Source organism: Gymnoscopelus braueri (genome assembly GCF_963280865.1).
Source record: "Gymnoscopelus braueri genome assembly, chromosome: 9".
NCBI classification, from domain to species: Eukaryota; Metazoa; Chordata; class Actinopteri; order Myctophiformes; family Myctophidae; genus Gymnoscopelus; species Gymnoscopelus braueri.
The window spans coordinates 32,765,204-32,777,751 of NC_137610.1; the positions used below are offsets into that span (position 1 = coordinate 32,765,204).

Here is a 12,548-nt window from a genome sequence, read left to right on the forward strand (position 1 = left end):
CACACACACACACACACACACACACACACACACACACAGACAGACAGACGCATGCACACACACACACACACACACACACACACACACACACACACACACACACACACACACACACACACACACACAGACAGACAGACGCATGCACACACACACACACACACACACACACACACACACACACACACACACACACACACACACACACACACACACACACACACACACACACACACACACACACACACACACACACACACACACACACACACACAGACAGACAGACAGACGCATGCACACACACACACACACACACACACACACACACACACACACACACACACACACACACACACACACACACACACACACACACACACACACACACACACACACACACACACAGGCAGTGTGCTTGCGTGTAAGTGAAATTTATTAAGCTTGACAAGACAATGTACAAGACACATTGCCAGCAGCGGTCCAACTTCATCTCAGAGATGAAACAGTGGGACTGTAAGTCCAACCCTCTCCCCAGACCTCACAAATGCCTTCCTTCTTTCCTCCCTCTGTTTGACCCACGCATTCAATTTCAGCCTGTTAACAGTTAACACAGTACTCCATTCTGACTCTATTCTCTTCCAACAGTAGCCATATAATGTGCGCCTTTCCTCTGGAGACAAAGCCCATAGAACAGGGCTTTCTCTCGGAGGTAATGGCGGTGTGAATTGCTGTTTATTGTATTAGACACGGAGGAGGAGGGGGGGGGGGGTGGCTGATGGGGGGATGTGGCTCCATAAACACTGTTTTATTCGCACAGCGATCCTGCTGAATAAGGAGGGAAGCACGTCCTGTGTTACTTGGAATGGATGCGCGTTGAGGACAGCTCTCTGTCTTTATTGCTTTCTTTTTCTATCCCCTAGGATTTCTTCTTGTCTTTTTCATGCTTAGCATTCTTCCATCGGTGGCAGTGGGTAAACTGAAGTGTTATGTTTTGTTTGGTGAAGATGGAGTTATAATAATGAGCGATTGTGCAGCGCCACTATTTCACCGTGACCTTTGACACTCAATGACCCTGTGGTTCCATTTAGGGTGCGTTCGAAAATACAGCACTGAGCGCACTGGCCAATACAAACTAATAGGCGAGTGTGCTCCGGTGCGTAATTTCCGAACGCACCCTTAGTGTTCACTTTACAAAACTTTCTCCCACGTCCTTCACTTCCTTTCAACTCTCTACTTTCTCATCCTCCTCCCTCCTTCATGGCTCATTTCTTTCCCGTACTTTAAAGGTCCTGAAGACTGTTTCTTTTGTTTGTGTCCTTGTCACACATGTGCGCATGTGTGTGCGCGTGCACACGCACACACACACAACCCTCTGAAGCACTACTCTCTATAGTTAAAATAAAACATTTTTTTTAAAATGTTGTATTCTCTGAATTCTCTCTCTCTCTCTCTGTCTCTATCTCTCATCCAAAGAAGCCCACATCCACCCATTCCTCTGTATCAGGACAGCTGGCGCCCCATTCGAGCTCTTCCAGGAACCTCGTCGGGGAGACAATCACCTCCCAAATTCAACCAACTACAAAAAAACAAGGAAGGCAGGCAAAAAAAAAAAGAAGGGCAACAGCTGCAGGGGCTCGGCCAGCAAAACGCTGTGTGAGAGAACGTGTCATCGATGCCCGCCGTTCACCATTAACCGTGCTGTTGGGCTTGTAAGCCCCTTCGACCCACCGTGCTCCCAGCCCCGCCAACCCCCAACCACCCCCCCCCACCCAACACCAACCCCTTCCGTGCAGCTGTCGCCCTTTTTCCATGTCTCTCCCCACATTTTTTCCATGTGCTGTCTTCTTATTGTGTTTCGAAAACAAGCTGGGAGCTGAAGTTTTTAATTCACTTGAATTCAGAGGGAATTCAGCTTTCTGTGCTTCCTCTCTCTTGTGGTCTGAGATGGTCCCGTTGTCCTGGAAGGACACATAGCTTCACAAAGACTTTGATTCCCACAATAGACAACCGAAAAGCCTAAAATAGCATTCAATATTTACATGAAAATCCAAGAGAAATGCGTGTTCTGAAAAGGGGCCCCTCTCTATACCAGTATACCACCGTCCCACCTGACTTAAAGCAATCTCCAGGACCATAATCCTCTCTGATGAAAAAGCCAGCTGTGTTGGACCATTATTTGGAGGCTTTAAGGTGCATAGTATGTACCAACATACAGCAGGGGAAGGTGGAGCCCTTTAGTTGGTGTGTACATTGATAGGCAAAACCAACCCTGTTTACCCAGACAGCAGAGCGGAACACTGTGGGTTCTTTTTTCGAAGCTTGCCGAGTTGGGGGGTCAAAGGTTGGAGATTGTGCAAACATGAACAGCCCCCTATACCCCCCACGTGTCCCTCCCTCCCTCCCATGTCAGGGAGCACCTGTGACCGACCCTTCTTGTATCTGCAGGATCGTGGCATGTTCACTGCGCTCACCTACCAACATCCTGCTCCCATTTCCATACGCAGCGAGCGAGGGAAACCACGGTGGCCGCAGCAGGGTTGGGGGGCCGTCTGTTTATGCCTAACTGCAACTATTTTCCATGCAAATGAAGGTGCCTGGGTTCCTGTCTTTCCTGCCTTTTAGGAAAAATTGTTTACCACAAACATTCACTGGATATGTTGAATCTACTCTGACAAGTTCTGTTAAGAGATTTCAGCTGAGGAACATTTCCAACGGACTGTTTTCAGTTCATTTACATTTCTGATCTCTGACAAGCTCCATTAAGAGAGTTTTTCTATAAGGAACATTTGCTATGGACTATCTTCAATTATTTGTATTTTCTGATCTCAATCCATTGATCAATCGACCGATCAATCGACCGATCAATCGAACGATCAATCGACCGATCAATCGACCGATCAATCGACCGATCAATCAATCAATCAATCAATCAATCAATCAATCAATCAATCAATCAATCAATCAATCAATCAATCAATCAATCAATCAATCAACCAATCAATCAATCAATCAACCTACCTACCTTCTGTACCTACCAACCAACCTACCTACCTACCTACCTACCTACCTACATACTAGTACCTACCTACAAAGCAACCCAATCACTGAGAAATGAAACACCACCTGACTGAAGCCTCTCACTGACCTGAATGTGTCGTCCATCTGCGGTGCCCATATAGGCCACGGTGCGGCCATGGACCGGGGCCACGGTGATGGAGGTGACCAAGGTGTTGCTCAGTTCCTTGTACCAGAACTCCAGCCTCTGGACCCTCTGGGTCACCTCCAGACGGTACTCTCCCTCCTTCCCCTCGCGCGTACCCTCATGCAGGCCACAGTCATCTGAGGAACTCTGTGGAGAAAGTAGAAAGGCGAGAGATGAAGGAGGATTGCTCATCCAGCTCCAGAAATGATAGTACGATATACCACTGACACCAGAGAATGAGTTCTCTGCTGTGATTGTGAGTACACATACCCACAACTCCAGCACAGAGATTGCCCTCCAGGCACTTACTAAAGGTTTACTTCCAAGTAAACAAAGTTCTTGAGAATAACAAAACAGGAGGAACGTGATACAGATAGCTAGCTAGCTAACTTATTACCACAGGAGATGATGTAGCTACATATTCCATATATTTATTTATCAGAATGGCAGAGACTGAAACCAGACGAGGTACGATATCACACTGGTCTATCCTCTTTCAATATCTAGTCCCCTGAGAGTAGAGTTAAGAGCCTGCTCCTAATGGAGGGCTCAGTGAGCATGGTCTGGTCCATACAGGCCAGCACGCAATGGAATGGAGGTTCACAGACAGCAGGAATTCATGGGAACCAGTGAGGAACACTACATTGGCAGTGCTTTGAGTTACACAACCCCCCCCCTTCACTTTTGTCCTTTATAATTGAAGTCATGTCAAGTCAAATCAAACTGTATATGCAGAGTATGTTTCATATCACTGTCGTTCAGAGCATAGAGAGCATGACCCACTCTTTTCTCTATTGGGTTTGCCCCCCTACCTCCTCTCTTGTTTGGTTTTAGAATCATAGTTAGGTGCTTTCACTTTCTCACCGTAACCACTGGAATTATAAGATCGCTGGCTTGCACAGGTTGTTGTGTCTGGGGCTCATGGAGCGTACAGTGAAACTCTAGAATCTGGACCAAGCTGTGCTGCTCAGGATCAGACCTTTGAGATCAACAGTATACACACACACGCGCTTGCACACTCACAGTGGTGGACAAAGTACTCAACCCCAGCACTTTAGTCCAAGTATACTCCTATTCAAGTATTACTCAATGAAAGTTTTTCAGAAAGTTGCTCAGAAAGAATTGTACTTGAGTTTAAGCAATTACTCCAGAATTACTTTTAAAAGTATTCAAAAGTACATGCTTTTAAAAATGCTTACTCATTTTAATATCAATACATCACTGTGTTGAAATGTAGAATTTTCCACACAAATTCATTTTCAAAGAGTTTGTAGATGTGGTTCCTAGAAATTAAGTGGAGTAAAAAGTTAAATATTTGTCCTTGAAATGTAGTGGAGTGAAAAACATAAATACAGATCCTCCCAAAAATTACAAAGCACAGTACTCAAGTAAGTACTTTGCTACTGTCCACCGTATGCACACACATATGCACGCACGCACGCGCGCACACACACACACACACACACACACACACACACACACACACACACACACACACACACACACACACACACACACACACACACACACACACACACACACACACACACAAACACACACACACACACACACACGCGCGCGCGCATGCACGCACAGCTCCTACCCAGCTTTGACCCCTCTCTGTTTCAGTGCTGTGTATTTAGTCACGGCCTGCTGTTCCAGCCTCAGGTTTCATTAATTATTGATGACCCAGCGGGTAATGGGTGGGGGCTCTTTGAGCCCTTAAGGTCCTTGACCTGTATGCTTGACCAGGACCAAGATCACTGATGTTTTCCTAGCTCTAATGGCTGCTGACCTCGTCTTTATGCAGCCTGAGATGGAGTCTCCACGGTGCTGATTATGATGACCAGGGGGAAATTATTGTGACTTGGTTCATACGAGGATAAACATAAATATTTTCATGCAGGATGTCAACTTGGTATAGGGATTATTTTGATAAGCAGCTGTTCATCGTTGCAGGAAAGGAATTTCGTTTTCATTATACAAAACGTTGGAAGAGAGAAAGTGTATGGTCTTCATTTTCATATCTCATATTGTTCTGATCGCCGACCTGCACCTTTCCTGGGTGTTGCATTATTTAATTCCACAACAGCCAATCTTTCTGCCATCACCTGAAGCAAAAGAATGGCTCCGAGTATCGTATTTGTGATCCGAGTCCAACTTGCTGCATCGTTTTCAGCGCAAGGTTAGTAAGGCGAGCTTTGAAGTTGAGAAGAACAATGGAGGAGTAATAAATCAGATGAGGGGGTATACTCTTTTACTTTTTTTGGGTCCAGTATCGTTACAGAACACAAACCAACAGGAGTCAGGACAGCACAAAAGGGAGGAGAGCCAGGGGGACACCTGGCCAGTTGACAATTATTAGCACCACTTCAAAGCTCAGACATTTACGTTGTGCGTGCGTGCGTGCGTGCGTGCGTGCGTGCGTGCGTGCGTGCGTGCGTGCGTGCGTGCGTGCGTGCGTGCGTGCGTGCGTGCGTGCGTGCGTGCGTGCGTGCGTGCGTGCGTGCGTGCGTGCGTGCGTGCGTGCGTGCGTGCGTGCGTGCGTGCGTGCGTGCGTGCGTGCGTGTGTGTGTGTGTGTGTGTGCGCGCGTGTGTGGTGTGTGCATGTGCGTGAGTGTGCATGTGTGTGTGCGCGCGTGTGTGTGTGTAACTATGCGCCCGTGTGTGTGCGTGTGTGTGTGTAAGAGAGAGAGAGAGAGAGAGAGAGAGAGAGAGAGAGAGAGAGAGAGAGAGAGATATTACAATTTACAATTTAGGCATTTAGCATTTAGTTACTTACTTAAAGAGAGAGAGAGAAAGAGTTTGCATGGAGAGGGCTTGAGGGAAGTAGTGGTGCAAACTGGATAATGAATAAGAGCTTCTGTCTGAGTTGTATTTGGACTTGGATCAAATTTTGAAAAGTGTATGATTAGAGAGAAGAAGAGATAAGATGTGAGAGAGCGAGAGAGAGCTGGAGAGCCGAAGACTGCACCCCGTCCTGCACATGATGGACAGGCATTCTTTGATGTGTGTCATGCTGTTAGTGTGTGTGTGTGTGTGTGTGTGTGTGTGTGTGTGTGTGTGTGTGTGTGTGTGTGTGTGTGTGTGTGTGTGTGTGTGTGTGTGTGTGTGTGTGTGTGTGTGTGTGTTGTGTAGGTGTGTGTGTGTGTGTGTGTGTGTGTGTGTGTGTGTTTGTGTGTTGGTGTGTGTACACGTTTCACTCTCTGTCTGTGTCTACGTCTACATTGTCTACTTCTGTCCAGGATCCGAGGCCAAGTACGATCCATCATAACTCCCTCTGTCTGCACGTTCAGCTCAGCCAAGCACATATGAAAACCATGGGAATCTGCCAGACGCCTGGGCCCCTCTCACAACTCTGTGAGATAGAGACGTCATCACCACAAGACACTGCACAGATTACGTCCACCACGGCACTCAAAAAAACACACGCCCATCAGGGATAATTATTTTTAGAGAAAACAATCAGGGTTTTTCAGGGTGTTTGTAAAACTGGTGCTGGGCGATTGGATGCAGAGAGGAAAGGACTTGAGGGGGCATTCCTCAGTCCTCTGAAAAGGTATTTCTGAGGATCAAGGGAACGAAATTGGACGGTCGAAGGGCTGTTTTGACAGGCTTCGTTTGAAGCTCTGCCGCTTATTATCCTTGGCTTTCCCTTGGCAAGGAGTCAGAGAACGTCACACTGCCACGGAGGCAAGCTCTCCTCTCAGGACCGATTGTTAAAGTATGGCCCTAGCATGAGTTCTTCATTTCCAGATATTGGCTGACGCTCTTCCCCTGTGTGACTTGCAACAAGTGCAATCATAGAATGACACCCCTGCTCCTCGATCAAAAATATCCAATAGCACAACAATCAGAGGCAAAGTATTCACACACTACGAATCTCCATTAACAACTTTAAATCCATATCTCTTTCTTCCAAAAATTCCAGTTGAAGTTCACTCTTAAGTTTAAGGCAAACAATCCATGTTTCTTTTTGAAGATTTATGGTTGTTGGCAAGTGTTCCTGATGTTCTACATCTCCCATAGCACCTTCTTTTTAATCAATGTGTTTTTCTGCCGTAAAAGAGACGCCGAAGGGCAGATACGTGAGACATCGTACACCTTTTGCCCCACACTTAACTAGGAGTCATTGTCCCCAACACAACGGGCCAACGATAGGGTTTCTCTGCAGTGCTCCGGTGTTGTGGAGTGCCGCGCCCTGTGGCGTTCCTTGGCAAAGTCAAGAGGGGTGTGAAAGAGGATCCTCCGTGGCCTAATGTCGCTTTCATACTCTCGCTGTGACCCCCTCCAGGGCCCCCGTTTGAGCAGACGTAGTAATGCCTGGGTTATAAACTGTGGGCTCAGTTACTTACAGAGTAAGACATAGAAACGTGCAAACATGTGAGATGAGAAACGTTATGGACATCCATAAGAGAAAAATACAGTTGTTGATGCCCAGAGGACAAGGACACTACATATTTAATAGGCTTATTATGTAAAACACTGGTATATAATGTATGTGCATCCTTTTCATGGTGTGAAAAGACCAAAGCACAGGATAACACTCTCCCTGACACATACGGTAGAAATACAGTCAGGGTTGCTGATGCTCAGGGGACAAAGACACTATTATAAACAACATGGTTTAGCCCCCTGCAGCAAACTCACTCCTTTGTTGAACACGCACTTTAAATGAATACAGCATGTGCATACAGTAGGATATAGTACGTGCAATTTGAATCGAATGCTTTGCTGTTGGAGGACTGGATGGCGTATTCAACTGCTGTGGTCTGCACAGACGCAGTGATGTTGAGCAGGTTGGAAGTTCATTACAGGCCCAGGGCATTGCGCTGAATTTGAGGTTGTCTCCCTCAGTGACCATCGCTTACACTAACAAACAAAAATATACTGAGACTCGTGCATGCTCAGAAGATAATGACACATTCACTCCTTTTCAAAAATACACAGATCTGGATCTGTGCACACGCACAAACACACAGTCACTTGGACCTTTCACTGGAATAACAGGCCTTTGACCCCCAGTTGCCGGGGCAACTGTGTGCACCCTGGACAGCCGAGCGATTGGGTTGTCCGGGGGTGTGTGGAAATGCGTTTTACAGAAAGTAAAATGCAGTGGAATGTTGCGGTGTGCACACGGCTCTGTGTGAGTGTGTCTGGGTTATTGTTGTGGTACGTTTTGATGCAACCTGACTCCCCGTGGCTGTGTGTGTGTGTGTGTGTGTGTGTGTGTGTGTGTGTGTGTGTGTGTGTGTGTGTGTGTGTGTGTGTGTGAGGGGGGTACATGTGCATGTGTATCTCTAGGCATGACTATATGCGTGTTTATGTACGCACGTGTGTGAATGTGTCAAGACAATATACGCATACGTGTGCATGTGCTCGCGTGTGAGTGTGCATGCAATACATGTCATGCTGTTGGAAACGGTTAACATAATTGGAGAAGCTGACAACGAGTGCAGATTAGGAACCTGGCGCTCCAACAGGCCTGTCCCTGCACTTGGCTCACAGGATGCCTGAGAGAAAAACACTCCGGCTTAGTTTATGATCCGGGGCCCCGTGAGGTGAACTCGGGGCACGGACGGAGAACAGCCTCACACATAAACAGGTTCCACAGGCATCCAGGCAGAACAATATTCACCCCTGTCCTTCCCGCCACTGTGTCCGTTCGTAAGTGAAGGCATCTAGGAACACCTGTTACACGGAGGCCCCTTGCTCTCTTCAGGGTCTGCTTCCCCCTCCCCTCTCCTCCGGTGTCCTTCCTCCCTGCACTCCTGCCTTGCTGCCTCTTCTCCTCCGTTGAAATGCGCTCACTCACCCGCCCCATCGTTTCATCTTCCTTCTGTTTCCCTGTATCCCACAATTCTTCTTTTTAGCCCCTCCAGCCGCTGCTCTCTTTCCTTCACACCATTCTATGTGCACACACACGGGCATGGACATACACGCACACACACCACAGCTCCTACAGCACTATGTGGTTCACTTGAAGAGTTAAAGTGATCTGTCATCACAGGGGTTTTGTGGCCCTCTGGGGCCTTCTCTGCAGAGGAACAATGCATCTCCTGCGCCTCCTGGGGAGCCCAGTGCCGCTAAATCACATTAACTATATGAAAGCTGGCTGAGTGACTGATGAGACACCACCCTTACATCTCTTTTGCTCACACAGGAGAACAAAATATCATCTTTTACAACTCAGCAAAGAGTGACTTGTCATCAGGACTACTCATTGGACTTGGCACGAAGACTTATGTGTCAATGTTTTTCTCTCTTTCCTTGTACTTTTGCAGCCTTTGAGTTTATGTGCCGTCAATGAGGAAAGGCAAGATGTAATGCCTAGCACAGTGCTTTGAGGGCCAACAAGACAGCATTTCTGCTTGTGCTAAAGAAGATTGTGATTCATTCACATCCTCTAAAATGGTGATGCCACATTTTTCAAATGAGAATTCCAGCTCTGTACTGTATATTTCACTTCTCGGTCTGGCTAACAGATTCAGCTACTGTCACAGCTTATAGATCAAAAGGACTCAACGAATTGATCCGCGGTTTAACAGTAACACAGTCTCATATTTACAGATACACAGGGGCTGAGCTGTTGACAACAAATGTCACCCATACTTGGAGATGATTCAGGAAATTCCTGAATACAATCCATTTCCCAGATTTGTTTTAGAAGTCACTATTATGCAACCACATCAATGACAATATTACTGTGTGCAACTTTGCCCACTTCTAGCTAATGCCATTCTTTGAAAAATTCATAAGCTTACGCATAGTTGCACACTAAAATATTAAGTCTTTTCAATAAGGGCAGAATTAGCAGTAGATGTATTGTGACAGTATTGAATGTGTTATGACATCAGATCATTTTCAGGGCAGTAAAAACATCATAACACAAGTATTGTTTTTCAGTCTTTAGCCACTAATAATATACAAAAGACTACGCCAAAAATGTCTCCAAGACTTGGGATCCTTCCTTTAAGTGACAGTAGGACCATCAAGCGTTTTTAATGTGGCAGCTGCTAGCCTTACATGTGCATTTAATTAGAGAAACACGTGAAAATGTTGCATTGGCAGCTGCTATACACAGGGGCAACAATCATCATTTACTTGCATGCCATTTTTAGCATTAGCATGGAACTCCCTTATTGATTACTGCAGGCTGATAAGGGAATGGGGTGGCAGACCGTGGCAGGGGTGGTGGCAGCCGTTCTGCCATGCACCGCTAGAGAAACTTCACTCAGAATTTCAACGCTAATTGGCTCTTTACGCTGAAAAGGCAGAGGTTGAATTCAATTTCGGGAATACATAATGCACAGTCGCAAAGGGACCGTGAACTCTTAAAAAGATCTAAACCGACGTGTTTCTGAGTTATTCTGCCAAAACCTGTTTTCTAGAATTCCTACTTCTTAGTAGTCCGGAATAATCAGTTCCGTCCATGCGGCGCAGACACTTGGCAGAATCTTCACAGTGAAGACTTCACGGTGCGTGAAAAAAAAAAGGTTGAAAACATCTCCTCGGGGCTATCGCGCTACCATGCAGAGCGTGGTGCCTTTATGGCCTAGGACCGTCTCTCCCTCTCTCTCTGGTTCTAATTTCTCAGGGATTTGAGAGGTGGTTCGTAGCAAGGAGACAGATTGAATACATAATGAAACACTGATGCAGTGCTTACTAGTATATGTGAGTCCAGGTATGGAACCAGCGGTTGAGAGCCGCAGTCCAATGGCTGTTCATTGAAGCGCAGCCAGATAACCTGGGGTTGTAAGTAGTGCCATGTTCTGTGTTTCACTTGTGTTTTCGGCAATGAGGTCCAGAAGTAGCTTATCAGTGGAAGGTCAACACAAGGCCTGAACAATATAGGCCTTCTCTCTCTGAGTTGCAGCTCTGGACGACATAGCCAAGTGGCCCTTCATGGATTTATCCTGCATCTGTCCTGCATTAGTACTGCGCACAATACTTTCTTGAATGTTATACAACAGGATGAAATAATAAGCATGTTGTAAAACAACAACTCTAATGTCTCTCAATATTTCCTAAGATGGATAAACAATTCTTATCCAGTGACTTCATCATCAGTGTGGCCTAAAATGACAAGCCTGGTCCTCCCAGGGCTAGCCATTGTTGTCCAGCTAAAACAAACACACTGTGAATGTATTGTAAATAAATATGTGTTTTTCATGGATACAGAAGCAGTGGGAGGCACGTACAGAAAAACATCCATCCTCATGTCTTTATCCAGCACCAATCATGCATTAGTGAAAGTGTCTATTGCAATGGGCAACGTCTCTTAAGACAATTGCCTCTACCCCCAGCCTAGAAAAAGGTCTGCCTGGGTCCAATCTAGCAAACCCCCTGGACCGATCATCACATTTCACACAGAATTTTTCACATATTTTATACTTTTTGAAATATCTAACTTTAATTTTATAATAGAAATCAGTAGTAAGTGTCTCTGCTGTAACATATACACATGTTTTTCAACAGGTACATGCCTTGTTGCACGTTTATATGCCTCATGCCTCATTGCACATATACACCTTTTTTTCTCCCTGCCCTTATTATAATTTTTATTTGTATCTTAGTTTTTCTTTTTTTTACTATTATTATAGTCATTGTTGTTGTAGCACAGTTCTTTGTGGACCGCACAAAATTGCATTTCGATTCTTGTACTTGTATGAGTAGTGACAAATAAAACCTCCTTGATTCTTGATTCAAGTTAAAGGGGCTCTGATAGGGCTGAAACGATGACCAAATTTGGACGACTGACGGTCACAGGCTGGCCAAATGAGTCCGAGATCACATAGGAGCCTCCTGTTCCCATGGATGATTCGATTTCTATATAAAGAGAGTGAGTCTTTTTTACTATTGAGTTATTTTTAAACATGCATTTTGATTCAACCTGGGCCACATAGCATATTATTTGTTGTCATATCAGAGCGTGAAGTAGCGCCAGGCCCTTGGAAATTAAGTGGAGAGCTCCAACAAGAGAGAGAGGGAGTAAATGAGAGAGAAGGAGTGAACGCATGACGAAGAACATCGCCTGGCAGTCTGGAACACAGCAGTGCAAGGAGGGAAACATTCTTCATAGAGAAGTTTCCGTTTTTATTGCTTACCCGCATTGCTTTTTATATTTCTCTGTTTCAGCAAGTGTCACAGAGAGGCACATGTAAAAAGGAAAAAGAAAGAAAAATGCAACTCCATGCACAGAAACAGACCGGGACAAAAATACTGTTATATAGACAGGTGGTTAAAGTTCTTTACAGAAACACAAGTCTTCCAAACCTCATCAAAAATGTTCAGATTAAAGGCCTCATTTTTGATGTAACAGATGTAAATAATGCGACAAAATCTATTT

At 45.6% G+C, this 12,548-nt stretch overlaps 1 protein-coding gene across 3 annotated transcripts in view; it reads right to left on the reverse strand.

The window, feature by feature from the left end:
• met (MET proto-oncogene, receptor tyrosine kinase) overlaps positions 1–12,548 on the reverse strand; it is a 72,913-nt gene that overhangs the window by 47,920 nt on the left and 12,445 nt on the right. For all 3 annotated transcript variants that reach the window (XM_080437971.1, XM_080437972.1, XM_080437970.1), the window contains exon 3: positions 3,143–3,346. In XM_080437971.1, the coding sequence (XP_080294097.1) occupies positions 3,143–3,346 (204 nt within the window). The remainder of the gene's footprint in view (positions 1–3,142; positions 3,347–12,548) is intronic.